The 18,441-nt window shown below is 42.6% G+C and overlaps 3 protein-coding genes and 1 non-coding gene across 6 annotated transcripts; 1 reads left to right on the top strand and 3 right to left on the bottom strand.

Moving 5' to 3' along the window:
• The first annotated feature begins 536 nt into the window (after positions 1-536).
• On the top strand, positions 537-618 carry trnas-gcu. Its single transcript has one exon. It is a non-coding gene; the product is annotated as a tRNA-Ser (tRNA).
• A 150-nt stretch (positions 619-768) lies between these two features.
• On the bottom strand, positions 769-3,632 carry LOC119012804 (protein FAM177A1). Its single transcript, XM_037086962.1, has 5 exons — positions 2,176-3,632; positions 1,762-1,923; positions 1,608-1,662; positions 1,410-1,504; positions 769-1,245 (listed from the first exon to the last, which is right to left on the bottom strand). Exons 1-5 carry the CDS (start codon positions 2,194-2,196, stop codon positions 1,048-1,050), a joined length of 531 nt encoding a protein of 176 aa, XP_036942857.1. The 5' UTR covers positions 2,197-3,632; the 3' UTR covers positions 769-1,047.
• A 154-nt stretch (positions 3,633-3,786) lies between these two features.
• brox (BRO1 domain and CAAX motif containing) lies at positions 3,787-12,606 on the bottom strand. 3 transcript variants are annotated; one of them, XM_037086920.1, is made up of 13 exons: positions 12,463-12,606; positions 11,825-11,944; positions 10,544-10,650; positions 9,607-9,703; positions 9,265-9,360; positions 9,062-9,134; positions 8,332-8,437; positions 7,739-7,828; positions 7,423-7,508; positions 7,247-7,328; positions 6,347-6,497; positions 5,679-5,838; positions 3,787-5,578 (listed from the first exon to the last, which is right to left on the bottom strand). In XM_037086920.1, exons 2-13 carry the CDS (start codon positions 11,923-11,925, stop codon positions 5,495-5,497), a joined length of 1,233 nt encoding a protein of 410 aa, XP_036942815.1. In that variant the 5' UTR covers positions 11,926-11,944; positions 12,463-12,606; the 3' UTR covers positions 3,787-5,494. The 3 variants fall into 3 exon arrangements, with proteins under 3 accessions (XP_036942815.1, XP_036942814.1, XP_036942816.1); XM_037086919.1 differs by lacking the exon at positions 12,463-12,606 and adding an exon at positions 12,148-12,384; XM_037086921.1 differs by lacking the exon at positions 12,463-12,606 and adding an exon at positions 12,052-12,162.
• Positions 12,607-14,045: 1,439 nt separating this feature from the next.
• Positions 14,046-17,401, bottom strand: LOC119012778 (alpha-1,6-mannosyl-glycoprotein 2-beta-N-acetylglucosaminyltransferase). Its single transcript, XM_037086922.1, has 2 exons — positions 17,210-17,401; positions 14,046-17,132 (listed from the first exon to the last, which is right to left on the bottom strand). Exon 2 carries the CDS (start codon positions 16,922-16,924, stop codon positions 15,686-15,688), a length of 1,239 nt encoding a protein of 412 aa, XP_036942817.1. The 5' UTR covers positions 16,925-17,132; positions 17,210-17,401; the 3' UTR covers positions 14,046-15,685.
• Positions 17,402-18,441: the final 1,040 nt, after the last annotated feature.

Raw genomic sequence — 18,441 nt, 5'->3', positions numbered from 1 at the left:
CATTTCCTGCAGGTGTTTTTAAAATGTCCAGATTCCTCTCAGTTCTCTTCACATGAGTCCTTTTATAAAATACTCCCACTTGTATCGTGAGACTGAATGGAGACTGAACGCTGATGCACTTCAGCGCTTGTTAATGTGTATTGCACTGAACGAGCAGGCTGATGATAACACCACCTTATAGTTTATTAACAGGTAGTAACATTAACACGACGACAGCAACAATCATCGATAGTTAAATAAATTATTAGTTAACTTAGTAAAGTTAAGTAAAGGGCTCGAGCTTTGTGAAGGAGACAGAAGATATTAATGCAGATGAAACTTTAACAACATGCCGTTTCAGTCGGAGCTAACGTTAGCTTGGCTCATTAGCTGCTACATTAGCATGGCATACTAGCACGCAAGCTAACGTTAGCATGGTAAGTTCATCCCGTAGCCAGGTTAGCTAATAAAACACGAGATGTTTAATGTTTCTGTGTCAATGTTTCAGGCAGACAGTGTTACAGTCATATTCCTGCGGTGACAGCTGAGGTTCAGCGGACGAGGTGGCCGAGTGGTTAAGGCGATGGACTGCTAATCCATTGTGCTCTGCACGCGTGGGTTCGAATCCCATCCTCGTCGGTAACCTTTATTCTTTTTAACAGTCAGATTTGTTTCAGACGGTGATGAACGGTGAGTGGTTGTCTGTATTTATGCATGTATATTATTTATGATTATATTTTACCCGTCGTTGTGATATTGTGCGAACAGGAAAAAGCAGCCATTCATTTCTTTTCAGCCGACCTTTATTTATTTTATTTTTTTTCATTTTATTTTTGGTAACTACGTGAAGAAAAGTCCAACACCATTTTAAACAATAAATCACATTTTCACAGTAGTATCCAAACAAAGACAACTTTCATTTTGTCATTTTATTTCCACATAGTTCTGCTGTAACATTAACATGAACACAAAAACAAGCCCCATCATTTCTCTCAGAAAACGTTTCTGCATCCAACATACTCAGTGCAAACGAAGGCTTCAGCATCAGACCACGTCAGGTTATTGCTTTTATTCCAAACAGTCCTCGTCTTCTTGATAGCCTCTGTTGTGACATCCTCTGCTCCCGTCCATGAGTTTGTCGTCACAGCTCTGAGGCGATCTCGTGTCTGCTGTAGCTCCATACTGCGCTCCGTCCGCTCCCTGAGAGAGGCGGATGGTCTTGGCCTCCCCGTCCCTCAGTTTGTCGGTGGTTTGGCTGCTTGTCGTCTGTGAGTGAGACGGAGGAAATGCAGAGTCAAGAGTGAGAATACAACCATCCACAGAGCTGCCAGAGAAGCTCCATCTCATTTCCTGTCCTGTTGCTGAAGTCTCTAAGATGGCGCTGCAGTTTTCTTTTTGACGGTGCTGTTGCTCCTGAGTTTTTACTTTACCTTGTGGTCACGATTGTACTGGTCTATGGCATACTGGTATTTGGCTGCCTTCAGTCCCAGAGCACCAGCTAGTCTCTCTCCAAGGAAATCACAAGCTGGTTTTGGAAACAACGACACAGTAACTCAGTGAGACTTTTCGTCCCAGCTACAGTCAGGCCTGCTGTTTAATTGTTATGCTTTGAATTTCCTGTTACGTACTCAGCAGGGAAATCCTCCCAACTAGAATGGCCACATTCTTGAATGAGAAGCTGACCTGAGGAGGAAGAGAACACGGAGCATAAACAAAAAAGTGCTTATTAATAACACTTAAATGCTACTTAACATGACACCGCGGCCTCAGACAGCGTCCCACCCTCTGTGCAGGGTCTCTGAAGGGCGGCCTGTCCGACGACTGCTCCTCTTCCTCCTCGCGGTCTTCCTCCTCCAGAGTCTCACCGCTGGAGAAGTGGATGGTCCTCCTCTGTTTGGACCCGGCAGAACCGCCAAACTCTGTTTCCTGGATGTCTGGTGATGTCTGACAGATCACATTAACTTTCAGTTGTGTTCTTTGTCTTTTAGCCGGCACATTGTTGTTATATCACATTCATCCTGATCCAACATGTTCACTTTTTCCTTTGTTTTTTTATATACAGTGTGCAACAGGCTCCACAGTGCAGAGTTACCAGTGACACGAGCAGCAGTTAAAGGTGAACTGTTGTTGGAGTGTAACTGAACACAACCTAAGCTAACGTCTTTGTTTGTCTTTCATCATTATTACAACACTTACTTCCTGGTGCCTGTTGTTCATTCTTCAAATGCTACAAGTCCTCCTTCACAAAAAGACACCGTCGGTTGTTTCTCATGTCACAGCTGAACTGCGTGTTCATCCACGTTGACTCTGCGATGTGGAGAAAGAAAACAACTACAGGATACAGGATCAGTCCTGAAACCTGAGACAGCCAAATACAGCAGCGCAAACCTGAGCTGCAGAGCTGTAATGCAGTCAGTGTCACTCCTGGGCTGGATGGGCTGGGCTTACAGAACAGCTTACAGACCGTCAGGGTTTACTGCCTGCTGGTCAAACGTTAATGTTTCCAATACTCCCCTCAGAATACATCAAACATCTAAACACCACATCTACATAATAATATCTCCTTTCTGCAGCACCACACCTCCTACTGAAGTGAATGAAGTGTTCAAATACAAGAAAACAACCTTTTTCTGGATGTTTTCCTTAAACTCAGACTGACACAACGTCTTCACTAAAATGTCAAATTGATTTTTAATGAGGTTTAGGGTACCGAAAGTCATATTTGAGTTTCAGTAAGGATGTCATGTTAAAATGTTTTCTCGGTGAAAGTGAAAGTCCCTCGTGTGGATCTGATAACTACATTTTTAAACTCAACCATGTTTGAGTTTAGTTGAGCTGGTTAGTACAAATTAACCTAGTTAACATACTGTTCTAACAGACTTAATACAGCAAAGTCATTTCAATATGTACTCAAGTAACAAACGTGCAAGTTAAAGTTAACTGTGTATTTGTATACAGTATGTAGAGACTGTTTACTGTGGATCGACCAATTATCTGCTGTTTTTATTGATTTGTTCTTAAATCTGATCTGCAGCATCAGGATCTGAAGTTATCAAACACAGCTGAGGAAAAAGATCAAGTTTTGGCTACAAAATATAGAAAAGTGGAAGAATAAACTGTCAGATAGGAAAGTACCAGTTCCTCAAATCCACAGAACGTGAATCAGTGTATTTAGTTACATTCTGCGTCAGATAACCTCAAAGTGGAACCCACCCAGCTCAGGCGATGCATAAATAACGAAACATTATGCGGTCGTGTCTGAATCCCAGTAACCTTTAGAGGAATGTGATGTTTGATCATGATGCCAGAGATCCTAGTTTACTCCCTTCAGGTTCCTGAGTTATCTTCGTGTTACTAAAACACACATTTTTGCAAGTCGGCCAAAAACTGGTTAACTGAAAACAGACATGTTGAAACGTTCAGCTGTAATAAAAATTGCACGGCACAAGTTCAGAAACTCTTGTATTTAAATTTGTCTTCATTTTCAGCACACGTGTTTTTAATGGACCGACTGGTCAGAGTTTAATATCGAACTCTCAAAGCGACGGGGGACGAATTTTGGAAACAGAGTCTGAGACGACTTATTCCGGATCAAGTCTTGCCCTCGATACTTCATAGATTTGTGTGGATTCAGGACACGTCACACGTCTCTGAAGCCGAGATAACTCTGATCACATCACCAGAGCTCCTGTCTGATCCACAGAGGACGAGATACACTCACTTTAACACAGAATCCCTTAGATAGGTTCTGTACCTCACCAAACATTTAATAATCATGTCGAGTCGTGTCAGCACAAGACAGACAAATGCGGTTTTATGGATGATTTAATAGAGTTTGGAATACATTTTACATGAAGGACACAGTGGAGGAGTAATGAGCTACAGCAGTGAGCACTGGAACGGTGATCTGACTCACCGCGTTAATAAAGATTAGCCTTGAACAAAAGTAAAGGACTCAGCCTGGGTCTGTTTTCTGTGGTTCAACTCACTGTTCCAGGTATAATAACAAACAGTGGTTAAACTTCATGATCATAATAACCCCATTAGACTGAAAGCCCCATACGATCCAGTATTAAGAGCAAATGTGTCGTGCTATAATGAGATTTAGTGAGAAAATTAGATTTTTACTACAGTTGGCGTGAAGCCCAGGTAAGCTAATATACATGTAGGGGCATAAATGACTACATGTGAGCAGTATAATACAGTTTATACACGTTTACAGCAATCGATAGTTATGCTTTAACCAACATTTAGTTTCAGAGTGGGGAGTTTTGACAATACGAGCAACTTGTGTGAGCAGCACGTCAAAGGACTTCAGACACAAACCTCAATCTGAGAAACGCTCTGCCCTGATCTTTGTCTTTCAGGAGGAAGGTAACGCTCAGCAAACACACACATCATGTCACCACTGACAGCAGCACCCTCTCAGCATCGTGTGTCTCTGGTGTGTCCACCCAATCAGAAAAGAAATCAAAATCATTATCACCAAAAACATGATTGGAGTTACACATATATATACCGCTGTAAGTGTTTCACGTCCTCAACTAAAAATATCATGACGTAAGAAGAGAAATAAATTAAGAACTACTTCAATCAGGGAAATATTACACAGTCCCTAAACATAGTCAAGAGTGATTCAGCCTCATCCAGTAATAACGTTTGTTTTAAATGAAGAGTAGAAGTAAAAAAAAAAGAAACATAACAGCTACATGTCATGCACAAAAAGAACTACAGTACAAACATCATGTGATCTAAATCAAATATTGATTGTAAACTGCTACAGCTACCAGCGATGACACGCGGCCCCGTTCATTCCGCCTGTCCGCTGTTCATTTAGAAGTGTGTTTCATGACGAGGTGAACAAATCTCAGCTTGAAATGCATTCAGGTCATCTTCCAGTGCCGTTGTATACCTGGTGATTGTGGGAATGCGATCTGCAGCAGTGGTAAATATTCACTATAAAAATGTGTCTTTTTATCATTTCTTACTTTGTTCATCCTGAGGTCATTTTCTCAGCGTGTTTAAAAGGCCAGTTTCTGTGTTTTTGAGTCATTAATCAATAATTCAGTGCCAAAAAAGCTCATGAAACAAATACTTGTGTGCTTCTGGGCCACAGTGAACACGTTTACATCGAAGCCAAAGGCACCTTTGATAGAACTGCATCACCCATAAGGCTTATTTATAATCCATCTTGATTTTGACCTCATGTGAAGGCCTAATTTTACGTCATCCTTCAGCTGACATGTGATTTCCAACAATAAGCTGAAAGACCTCCGTTCAGATGTTCAGGCGGAGAAGCTGTGGAGAGGATGTGAGCGGCTCTGGCTTTAGATGAGAGGACAGTGACTGTCATACCCAAATACAATACGAATGTTTCAGCATAAATGTAAAACACCATGGATTAATATTAGAAAAAAAATATACATTTTTCTTATGGAGATTTACATGGAAAGAAATATGGACGCCATCATTACAATAGATGGTGTTGAAGCATGAGGCCGAGGGTGGAGTGTGTTTAGGAGACGACGCAGCCTGTGTCCTTCTGCGGCTTCAGATCCGGCTCCTTCACCGGCTTCACCTCCTCCTCCTTGGGTTTGGCCTGAAGCAACAACAACAGATGTAACAACAGCCTCAGACACAGATGTAAACTGTTATGAATATGAGGTCATCCTGCCTTCGTTTACTTTGCGCAGCAGTACCTTGTCATTTTTGGCTCCCTTGGTCAGGTCGAAGGTGGCGTAGACCTCGGCGGAGCACTGCTCACTGAGAGGCGGCAGCTCGAAGGCGACCGGCTCAGCCAGGCCGTAACTCGCCTTCAGCTCCAGCTGGGGCGCCTCAGCTGGGACCTTGTGGAAGTATCTGAGGAAATATGTCCGAAGTTGCAATTTAGTCGGGGGGAGCTGTGTTCCTTCACACTTAATGCAACATCACAGAGGCTTTAGATCCAGTATGTGGAGGCAAATGGACAGTGTGCACACGATGAACACGCAGGCTCGGTGAAACTGAGCTGCTGTTTACAACAACCAGCTGTTGCAAAAGTGAACCCACACAAATAGCCACTATGGCCAGCAGCTAACAGCTACATACTGTTAGCTGTGGTGGAAAGACAGTGATGATTATCCCACACTGATCGGACCATCTGATTTACTGACAAGCTGCCTCGTGTTAAAACAATCAGTTCCTGTTCAAACAGAAATAAACCGAATGTATTTCTTCCTGTTGAGACGGAGAAGTTTAAAGTTTAAAACTGTTCTCAGCTGTCCGCTGCCACTGTTGCCGTCGATGTAAGTAAAGATTATGACTGTGGGGATTTACAGTGTATCTGGGTGTCCATGCACGTATGCACACGTCTGCTCGACTGACTCACATGAAGCCATTTTCTCGTTGGCACTTCTCCAGTGTGTTTTTAATGACGCCGCCCAGTTTGAGGAAGAACAGCTGCTCCGACGGCTTGGCTGTGGTGCCCGGGCCTTTGGTCTGACGGTACTCTTTACACAGCGACTCTGCACGGGAGTAGCCTGAACAGAGAGCACTTCATGTTCATACCAAACAAATCCAGGCAGTAACGTGAAAAGAGACAATGTGACTCCTGACAGACAGGAAACACCTGTATGCAAATAGTTTGTTACGCTTCAACTGTCACACTGCTGAACTCAAATCAGCATATATATTAATTCTGTGAAGTAGTACTCACACATTACTGCATACTTTTAACTTCAACCTTCATATGTGCTGCACTTTCCTATAGAAGTATCAGATTCTGTATGACGCTCGTTACAAATTACTTTACACAACATAAAAACACACACACTGATGACTTTCAGAGACAAGAAATGCTTTTCACAAATGTGTTTACTGATAAAAACGACGCGACAGTCATCTCCTGCAGGTAATACACTGAGTAGGGACACGTACCTCGTACAGCCCCACACCAACAGAACCAAACTATCACTTTAAGAGGCCGTCTGACTGACACGACTTTCTACAAACACCAGAATTTATCGTTCAACTTTCTGTATGTATATTTTTGAGATTTTGAGAACTGATTTGGTCACATTTTCAGAAGACCTGCAGTAAATTCATTACAGAACCAAACTTCATGGATGTCTTTTGAGACAAAGCAGTTTGTGTTCACAGAAACATGAGAGCTGTAGAAGTCACTGGAACTGAAGACTGCCCTGACATACGACTATATACTTATACAGGCTATACAAACATTTTAAGTGCAATAATAACAGAAAAAGTTGAATAAAAGTCACAGACTTACACTTTTCTGCCTCCTGGAGGGATCGTATAGCCTCACCACACTTGTCGGTGGCCAGCAGCGTCTGTCCGTGATAGCAGTACGCCTGCAAACACAAGCAGGTATAATCGTTTGCTCAGTGAGGCTCCTTTATGTTAATAAACGTATTGTGAGCTGCATTATGATATGCATAAACTTACATAAGCCATATAAAAGTGCTGCTTCAGCTGAAGATACTTCCTCCACTTGCTACTGCACTCCGGCTCCAAGGTGTTCAGCGTGTGATCTGCAGACAGACAAGCTGGACTTTAGTGGCCTGATCAGGAACAGTTATAGTCCCTGATGATGCACCTCGACTCTGACTGCTCTCTGAGCCCATTTAACTGTAGCTGATAAAGTCCTCTCATGTCAGGGTCACACCTCTCCATTATTAAACAGAGTTTTACACAAACAAATTGAGGAGAGAAATGTCAGAACAAGCACTGTAAAACTTTCACAGACGTCTTCAGCACTGACCGGCTCTCTGGTAGAAGTTTGCCGTCTCAAACGAGAGTGCTGCGATGAGTGTGGCGTTGTGCTTCAGTTCGATGGCTCTGGCAATTGTCACTGTTAAAAAGAGAAACAGATCAGGAATCAACCAGTGAATACAAGTTACCACAGTTCTGATATGATGATGTGATTTAAAGAGTGGCTTTAAAGCTTTGTAAACTAGTTATAGGTTATATATCACAACACTATTTACCCAAGTTACAACATTATTTTGTTTCAGAGATGTTTTCTTACTTTATACAACCAGCAGTTTTCAGATTGTATTACTGCGAGTTACAGTGTGATACGATCAGTAATATCAACTTTACAGACACATTCTGTTTTGGATTAGGTCTGCAAGCACTGACACACACAGGCTTTATTATCAATCATTAGCAATACAAGAAGACAACAGACTAATATCAATGTGAATCATTCAGGCGTTCAGGATTTATCATTGATTGCTGTTATGAGATTATACACCTGTGTAGTCAATAAACTCAGCAGAACTTCAGATTAAAACTTCAACAACAGACACAAACATGTCTTTACTGCAGCGTGTAAGTGTGGAGCTGCTTCACCTTCCTGAGCCTCCGCCTGGCACTGGATGATGTAAGCATCAATCACTCTGGGCTCCAGGTCTCGGCCTTTCTCAGCAGGGGTGATGAGACGAGGGATGTGGACCTCCTGTAGAGAACATGCGAGGTGCGACTTTATGTTATTTGCTTTTCTCAGCTTTCTCTTTGTGTTAAAGAGACTGTTGAATCTGACTGAGGCTCATCTTCTGTGTGAAATCAAATAAAGTGAAATAAAGAAGTGCTGCGTGTAGCTTCTTACATTTTACACCAGAGGTTTGTAAAGTTTGACACTGAGGGAACCAGTTCAGGAAACACTGAGACCACTGCAGCACTCTAACACCCACAGCATGTCCATGCTCCTCCCCTCCATGTTACCATGGAGTCAGTTTATCAGCCAACACTTCAGAGCCCCATTTTAAAAGCCTGTATTTGTTTACATTTCATCAAATTGGCCCCATTTAAAGAACCATCTGGATGTTCAGCCTGCCATCATTTATGGACTGTTTTCAGTTTCTTTTTTTATAGGCTTTGAAAGCAGATTTATGGATATTGTTTCCCAGTGAAGATTATAATATCCTCAAAAAGTTTAGGTGACAATGAATCTAAAAATATGTCGTATCCTGTGTGATGACGACAGAGGAATGACTTTTAGAGGAACAGAGAGAGAGTTTTGACACATCCGTCTCTTTCACCTCACTCACCTTGTCTGGACTCGTCTGTGGATGTAACTCACCTTCAGGTTTTTGAATATACCAGCAGCAACTTTCAGACTCCGGTGAACATCTTTAGCTTCAGGCTCTGTGATGCTATTGAACAGGCAAACACAGAAGTAACAAATATTTAGTACAGTAACATAAAAATAAGAACATCTAGAATTAAACAATAAAAAACTCACTTCACATGAATAAATACACAAACACAGAAGGGAGCACATACTTTTCTTTCCCTGCTAGTCTCGAGGCAAACTTGGTGTACCAGACGGCGACATTGAAGGCCATGGAGACCAGTTCAAAGACGGCGTCCTGCTGGGCGCTGGGAGGAGAGCATGGAGAGACACTAACATGTTAGCCAGCAATGATAAAAATACATTTAGGAAAAATAAAACCAATCCGTTCTTTTGTGGAGTTACAAGGATTTTTTTTTTAGCTTTCAACGTTTCATCCGACTTCACTCCTCCTTAAATCCCACCAGCCATATAACAGCGTCGTGCAACCATGAAAACTAAATAAAATCCCACCACCTGCAATGAGGATGGAAGTATTCAGTGTGTGTTTCTACCTCGGCGTGTTTCCCTGTAAGGTGTCAGTCCACTTGAAGTTCTGGATGAACCTCATCTTGTTCTCCTGTGTAGTTCCATCCAAAGATGAGATAAAGCCTGTCATAAACCAAACAGTTAAAGCAGCAGGTTAGGTGCAAAGCAAAATCGAAAAAAAATAAAAGGCGATTTTAGAAAGCAAACAAAGAGAAACACCGTAACAATAGTTAATTAACATTAAATGTTGAACATGTTATTGAACTTATTTCCTCATCTCCATCCATGACCTGTCTATCCTTGATATATATCCATCATTATGTCGCCAAGGAGCAATGGAAACATTCAGAAAAACTGAAAGCTGCCGATCGAATCATTACAGCAGAGTGTCCGACCATACTGAACCCACCTGCGAAGGCACACAGTATCTGAATAATGCACCATTTAAATAGCAGGAAAAATATTGTACTACTGACTTTAGAGCGGCTTTCTGTTTGTCTATGGCACGGTCACTTCTGGTCCCCCTTTGCATAGAAACAATAGCCAACAATACTGACCACGTCCCGCCCAGGGGCACAGCAGTATGTTTGCTCCCTACACAACCTGGACGCTGGGCAAGAAAATGACAACTGTTGTGGTCAGAATCTAGAAATAACGCTCGTGCATCACTTTTTGCGGGGCATCAGTTAGAGCCCAGTTTATTTTCAGCTGCACCATGACATCAAATGTAAAGAATACAGATGTTTCACTCATATTTCTTTAAAATTTAACGAGCCCCATTTTGTATCTTGGCAATTGTTTGACTGAACGTGCTCTTCAGTCAAACAAGAAGTTGGAATAAATCCCTCAGGGGTTCAAACTGGCTGTGATTATGACCCTCACCTGCTCCGTTAGTTTGGCCCTAATTAAAACCCTAACAAGACACAGAGAGAAGAGCAGATATTTGCTGCAGTGTAAACAAACCTTGTAGGAGAGAGAAATATGCATCTGTGGCATTTTTCATGATCTCAGGGTTGCAGGTGACATCAGTGAACATCTCCAGCAGCCTGGCCCTGGTTGTCCTCAGGTCACTCAGTGGGTAAAAAAGAAAGAAAGAAACATCAACTGTTGCTCATAAAATATGCTTTAAGAGTTCATATTATGCTTTTTTGGTTTTTGCCTTTCCTTAATTGTGTTGAGAAGCACTTCACAGTTACTCTCTCCAACAGAAAACACAGCTGCACTGCCTGAAACACCGTCTGTCGAGGCTTTACTCTTGTAACTTATGTGCATCACTGTGTGACAAGCGCTATATAAATATATATATATATTTATTTATTTATCATAATAGCTACATGGCTGTATTGCAGGATGCTGGATCGACCACATCAAACTTTATCAGGTACCTGAAAACACACCTGTATATCGCAGTCACTTGGTAATGTGACAGGTGACCTCAGCACCTGCTTCACAAGTTTAACAAAAACATTTCTTTCAGGAATAAAAACCAGCAACAACACAGACAACTGAGTCCACAATCATGTTCCGTTCTGTAAGAGGACGACTTCAGATAGAAAATAACTCCGATATTATTACATCAAGAGTTTTATATTCCTGCGAGGAATCATTAGTGTCACACAAAGAAAACTGACAAACATTCACCAATGACTGATTACTGTTTTCATTCAGGTTTTCACATCACCAGTTTATGTACTTGCAGTATATTTCAGATAATCTGGCAGCACTAGTGTTTTACATGTAGCGACTGATTATATTGTAAAGAAAAACAGTAACTCATTTTAAAGAAAAGCTTTCATTGTGTGTACTGTTGTCACATAACATTGCAATACCCTGTTTAAAGTAATCATTTACCAAACAACTCATCAGTGCTGATAATACTCAGAGCTGATAGATGAAGCAGTGATGATAATACAGTACACACTTTAAATTCCTAACTTATGCAGCTCTCCAAGCAACAGATGACAGATCGCTCATTACAACCATGAGAGACTTGAGACTTGCAAAACAAATGACTTGTGAGCAGAACATGATCTCTGTGACTCACTCAGAGTCTTTACAGCCAGCAGGACAGCACCATGCTGTGAGTTACAGCCGTGACTGTGTTCCAGTCTGGTAGTTTGGTATATGAGAGTTTAAGGAGACATCACAGCAGCCGTGTGGTTTCTGTTCACAGTCATGGTCACACTCACAGCTCGACCTGATAACAGTGTTCTCAGTCTATGAAGGGTTGATTAGAGAACATACTTGCATATCTTATTGGCAGCAGGGCTTCCTGCCACTCCGTAGAAGTTAAAGGACACAGGCGCTGTCGCCTTCAGAGGGTTTCTGTGAAACCAGTGTGCCATCCTGTGGAGAAGGACACACCTAAACAGGGTGGGAGAGAAAAGATGACGAGCAGCTCATGAATGCCACTTCAGGTTAACACACAGTGGATACAGTGGAGCAGGAGACCTCCCACATAGCAAACACACGTTAATAAGCTGGTTATTTATCCAGTGGGCAGCATTAGTTAGCTTGACGTGTCTTCTGGCTAACACGTTTAACGTTACCGACGCTGTGGCTACAACCTGCTAGCGGCCGCGTTAGCTCTCTCACAAGCCATTATTCACCAGCATCCAGCGGTTATCATGCTGAGAGAAATCACACAACACCTCGGATGTCTCGTTTATCTGCCATGGATGGTGTTTTTGATAATAATGTGTGAGTCAGTTTCAGACAGAAAGTCCATTACGTAAGCTACGGAGAGCCACAGCTAACGGCTAACGCTAGCTACATTCAAAAACGTAAACATGATTAACAGAAGCGATGTGACAACCGATGTGTTATACTTGTAGTTATATTGGTTGTATTTGTTTGAATGTAGAATAAGTCTGAGTGTTTACCTGTCGTCCCGGCGCTGTAGATACGAGCTTTGATGGTCCTGATGGAAAGTGTGACAGTGACAACAACTTACTTCCGGAAATAAACACCGAGCAGGAGTTGACCAATGGGAGCCCAGGATCCAGTCACATGACGTGTGCCTGGAAAATGCCCCAACTCTTCCTACAGCTTCTGTTCAGCTCAGCAGCTGTTAGCAACAGGCTGTTAGCAACATGCTATTTATAACAGCTGCCAGGTGAGTCAGGTATATTCTGTGTGACAGTTACATCTGACTGATAGATCATAGTTATGATTGGCCCTGCAATTGTCTCATTACAGGGTGTCTGCAGGGTCCTTAAAATAATTAACATGCCTTAAATGCCTTTTTTCAAGGTATTAAATATAATAGCTTGTTTTCAAAATGTATATTTATCCAAGTAGGTAAAGTGAGCACAAGTTGTCATCTCCCCTCTTAAATCCTCATATGGTTTCATTTGTCAGAATCGGAATCACATGTGAGGAATTTGGTCCGTAGGTGTAAAACAACAAACAGCACTAAAAATACTTTAAAGATATAAAAATATAGAGAGAGTGTGAATATAACTATAAATGGAGTGTGACTGATCCTAAAATAGGTGAAGACTGTCCAGATTTATCCAGTAGTGCAAAAAGTTTGACGTGGATTGTGCAACATCGCAGTAGACATGCAAAAATAAGAGCTAAAACATACATTAGTGTAAAGTAGATGCAGGGGAGGGAGGGGCTCCCTGTCAGTGGGGGTCACAAGCCTTCATCAGGAAACACAATATCAATAGATATCTAAAACTCTTATAGGTCTGAAATATTTGGAAAAAGCCAAATTTAGTTTAAAGTTTGGGAAAAATAACATAAATTTGTGTAGCAGAACTTATTTTGTGTCCGACCTTCGAGGTCCGGATGAAACTACCTGATAGTGTATAAAGTAACTACGACTGCAACAGAATTGATTCACTATTAATGATCTAATGATCAATCAACTAGTATTGTGTCAGTCACAAGTTTAACTTTTTAAACTTTTAGCTGATAAAACTGAACTTTTTAATCAGTAGGATTTCAAATGCAGGACTTATACATTGTTGTGTTGCTACTTGCAACTTCTTTCTAATAATCCTTGCTTTGGGTTGGTCACTCAGTTCATTCTCTTGTGATTTGTTGCCACCTTTCTGAATGATGTTGTGTTGATGAAGAGTTGCCACAAACAAAGACTGTTCGTCAGTTGTGCTATCTTACAAATCTACATAACTCAAATTAGCAATGAGGTCTTAAGATGTATTATATTTAACTTCAGGATTCCTGCATGTACTCTGCATTAATTCCTTTAAGGTTTATTGGAAAGAACTATATGATTTGGTTTATTATATAGAAGAAAACACAAAACAATGTTCTCAGAGTTACTTGGTTTTGGTTTGTCATGTGCTGAAGTGTCTTCTGTACTTTCAGTTGACCTGTTGCGTGATGATGTATAACTCAGGTTTATATATCAGAAATAAATGGACGTGTATCCACTGAATAGTTTCTCATTATCAACCGTATTAAAACAGCTAATTACAGGAAACCAAACAAACAATGAAAATCCAGCCTTTTATTTGTTCCCATTTGACAAACATCTGGTGAACAATGAACAGCTTTTCAAGTGATTATCAGAAACAAACACAAGCAACAACAAAAAGAAAGAAGTTGGTCTCATTCTCAACAACTCTACATCTCACCGACAAAAGGAACATTCACAGTCCTTAAGAACTGATTCTACTTTTCAACATCAAATAGGTGATAATTGATTTCATTATCACATTCATTTCATATTTCATGGCCAGGAATCTCCACAAGGCACATTGAACTGTACTAACATCAGGTCAAACTACTTATTTGGAGCCACTTTCACCGGCCAAAGTGATGCAATCTACAATGAAGATTGTTGTGAAATGAACATTCACATTTAATTTTCCCTCAACATCCCATGAATATAGACACTATCAGAAAAAATATATCAGGGGAGCAAAACATCCCCACTGACAGATGCATACAAGTACTTGGTCAACAAAATCATGTTTGTGCACCTTTAAAAATATATTTTAAACACATTTAGGCACAAAGGCACAACCACAAGGCACTTTTGGTCAGCTTTAAGGCAATATCAACATGCAGCACCAATATGTCCTGTAGCCACAGGAGGCTGGTTTTGGTTTTTTTTAGTTTCACTAACAATTGACGGAATGCCAGAAAAGGAAACATCTGTCTTTCCTTCTTATAAAAATGCAAAGCAGTTCATTCTGTTCTGGTTCTGATGTCATATCCCAATATAAATTCTAACAAAGAAGGTGCAAATGTAGAAATGCAGAATGACAGTTGAGCCCAACAATGTTTGCAAAACGGAGACGAGACTCCAAAGGGTCACTTTGTGTTGGAGGTCACTAACAGAAATCAATGTCAGGCCGGTGCTCGGTGCAGCCAGCGATCAATAGAGCGGGGGGGTAAAAGTCTAGGTACGTGTTGTCAGTTGACCTCAGTCATAAAACCAAAGACCCCTCGTTATAACGGACGGAGACTGGAAGTTGAACTCAGTAAAGCTAATTCCATTATGTGCATGATTTCATGTTGACATTTCACAGTCGACTTTAAAGAAACTGTCGTTGTCTAAACTACAACTTTCCCACATATTTAAGATTGTCATTTTAATTCAACCCAAACATCTGCACATCACATGCGTCTTTGTCTTGTTGCACTTAAAAATCGTACCATGAACAGCACATCGCAGCTGAATTGTTCATTAATATTTCTGTGCACTGCATATCAGTGTGTGTACATCACTGCACACTGCAGTTTACACTCGTTCCTCCATCGCTGTGCAGTAAATCTAATCTGCAGCTTTGGCTTGTTAGACACCCACAGATAAACAAACCTGGAGGACATGAAACTCAACAGCATGACTGAGCTTTCATGCTTTACACTCAACACAAGTCTTTGGCAACCGTGCAGCTTTGGTGATTTAAAAAGAAAGAAAGAATGAAAGAAAGATTTATAAAAGGTGTCTAGTCGTGTACACGCGACGTGCTCGGACCTGATTTGGTCCTACTTTTTGGAAGACGTCTCTGAAAGGCAACACAATCAAAGCGGAAAAACTCAACTCACTGCAGCCTCTGGACCTGAAAAGTTGTGTATGAATGGCACATCTGCAGAATACCAAAGAACATTTTACCCAGAGAAAAGTTACAGTTTGGCGTAGTTTTTGCACAGACTGTGGTCTCGAACGTCTCCCCAGCCTCCGTTCTTCATGTGCGCCTTGTGCTCCACTGCTTCTGCACCACTAAGAACAAGAGCTGGAGGAAACAGGCTGTCCTTGGCTGTTTGAAGGCCCTCCTCCACCTTCTGTGAGGCCCATTCTGGCCTGCAGTTGTCCTTCTGGTGAAGGCCACAGTCTCCTGTGTGGAGGACCCTGGTGCCCTGCGCCACCAGCACTTTAAGGGGTTTTGATATGCAGCCGCCCGAGAGGTGCTGCAGAGTCCAGTCCCAGTTGTAGTCGTCGTAGGTGCAGAACTCGACGTTGCAGCCCATCAGCTTGTAGTACACCTCCCTGGAGATGGCCATGCCTATGTTGTGCTTGGTGGACATCCAGCCAGCGGTCAGCACCTTATTGGACACTCTGGTAAAATCAGCGAGGCCGTTGTGATTACCCATAGCCAGCATGTCACAATCCGGACAGCTGCTCTTCCTGAACGCGATCATGGATTTATAAAAATGGAAAAAGTCAGGTAGGATGTAGTTGTCCTCCTCCAGAAAGATCACAAAGCCGCTGTATCCCTGCATGGCCTGCACTCGCTCCCACACGAAGTGCAGCTTCCACCACCAGTGGTGTTTGGTCTGAGTGATGAAGGCCTCCCTGTAGTGCCCGTAGGAGTCGGGGTGCTCTGCGTTGAGGCATCCGGCCTTCAGAGCGCTGTCCTTGGACATGTCTCGATGGCAGTCCCGTGGATCCTGTCCAGGAAACTCAGCAGGATACAGCTGAGCGCTGAAGGGGAAATAGATCTGCAGCACTTTGCAGAAAGTTATCCCCTGCACAATGGCGTTTATTTCCTCTGAAAAGTAGTCATGGCTGAAGATGAGGAGGAAGCTGTGGACCTCAGCCGCCTTCTCCAGGGACCTGATGAGCAGCCTGAGGTATTCGGGCCTGTTGTGGACCTGCACGACCAGCACCAGCTGAGGCTCCCCTGGGAACTTGTCCGCGTTGAGAACACACTGTTTGTAGTTGGCATTGTAAACGGACCGGGTCAGCTCTGCCTGCGAGCCGAACACAAACTTCGCCGTGTCGCCAGGACGCACGGCCGGATTTCCCTGAATGACGTCATCGTCGGACACCAACAACACGCGCGTCGACACCAGGAGCGTCACGACCACGAAGGAAACACCCAGCAGCGCCAGCAGATTCTTCTTGTGCAGCCGGAACCTCATTTTGTCAGACTGAAGACAGTGAAGACTACAACAGTGATGGCGCTCATTCACCTGGTCGTCATTATAAACGTGTGTGTCCTCGCGCGGTGACGCTCCGAACTCCTGCTCCAGGCCGCTCCGCCTTCACCCAGATGTCAGGCGCTCTGATGGCCGCGCCTCCTCTACAGGACTCCGTGTCATCTACAGAACCGTCGCCTGCTGGTTCCACCTGGAGGACGAGCAGAGTGAGACACGGGCCGGTCCACACCAGCTCGGTTCTGACTCAACGGTGTGACTGTAACTCACCTCAAAGTTCTGTCAACACGCGCTCACCAGGAAGAGGATGATCAGATGCATGTTGGCCACAACTTATTGACTGCTGACGTGTACGATGCAGCCAACGGGGAGAGACCGAGCCGCTGCTCGACCAATCAGCGTCCAGCATGCAGTTGTGTAATATGAGACGGACATGTAGTAACAGGAGGAGGAGAGAGGGAACTTCAGTGACGTAACACTTCTCTGTACTACAACTTTACTGAAGTTAAAGTACTAATACCACACTGTGAGACTCTACAAGTAAAAGTACTGCATTCAGATTCAGATTCAGACCACTTTATTTATCCCCAGTGAGCAATTCAGTTGTAGCTTTCCAGACGTCAAACATAAAAAACACATAATATCATTACAACAATCATTCAGTCAGTCAGGAAACAGTTTAAGAGGCACGCGCTGCTGCTCTGTGTTCAGTTCTGAGTCCAGGGACTGAGAGCAGACCAGAACCTGCCGACCTCAGAAGTCTGGACGCTTCAGAACGTAGCAGCTGATCAGAACCAGTCAGTGTTTTATAAACCAACAGCAGGACGATCACATCTAATATGTGACAGACAGGAAGCCAGTGTTAAGATCTAAGAACAGGAGTGTTGTCACCTCATAACTAGCATCATGTTGAACTTTCCCCTGATAACCTCAAGAATTTACAGATAAACAGCGGTCTCTTTATCAGGAAAGTAGTGAGAAACAGAGAAGATTGTGAAATGTTATTTTCCAGCTTGTAGCTGCACTGTTGCTCATGAAGAGTATTTAAAAGATGAATATCTTGGAAGGAAAGTTTCCTAGACGGCTCAGCGTTCTGGGGCAAAATCCCCCCACCTGACTTCTGGTTACCTGTTCAGGTCTGACTGGTTGAATTGGATTCAGATTTGCTGGAAGACGTCTCACCTGGATACATAACAAAAGGGTGTCAGGTGTAATACCTGAAACTACAAGACTGGGAAACTTGATACCCCTGCTAGGAGGGGACGGTACAACAGGAGATGGAACCAGAGATGCAGAGTCCAGTGTTTTATTCTGGGACAGTACTGGGCTTGAATAGGACCTGTTGTGTTGGAGAATACTTGTTGTATTTGATCACTCATGTGTAAGAACACATAGAGAGTCAAATGATTTGTTGTGTAGCTTTTAACAGCTTGATGGTTTTAAGAAAACGAGGTGATAATGTGTTTCTTTACCCGTGATATCTATATATAAATATATATAAT

This window comes from Acanthopagrus latus, chromosome 22, assembly GCF_904848185.1.
Source record: "Acanthopagrus latus isolate v.2019 chromosome 22, fAcaLat1.1, whole genome shotgun sequence".
Classification (NCBI taxonomy): domain Eukaryota; kingdom Metazoa; phylum Chordata; class Actinopteri; order Spariformes; family Sparidae; genus Acanthopagrus; species Acanthopagrus latus.
This window is presented reverse-complemented; position numbering and strand designations above follow the sequence as displayed.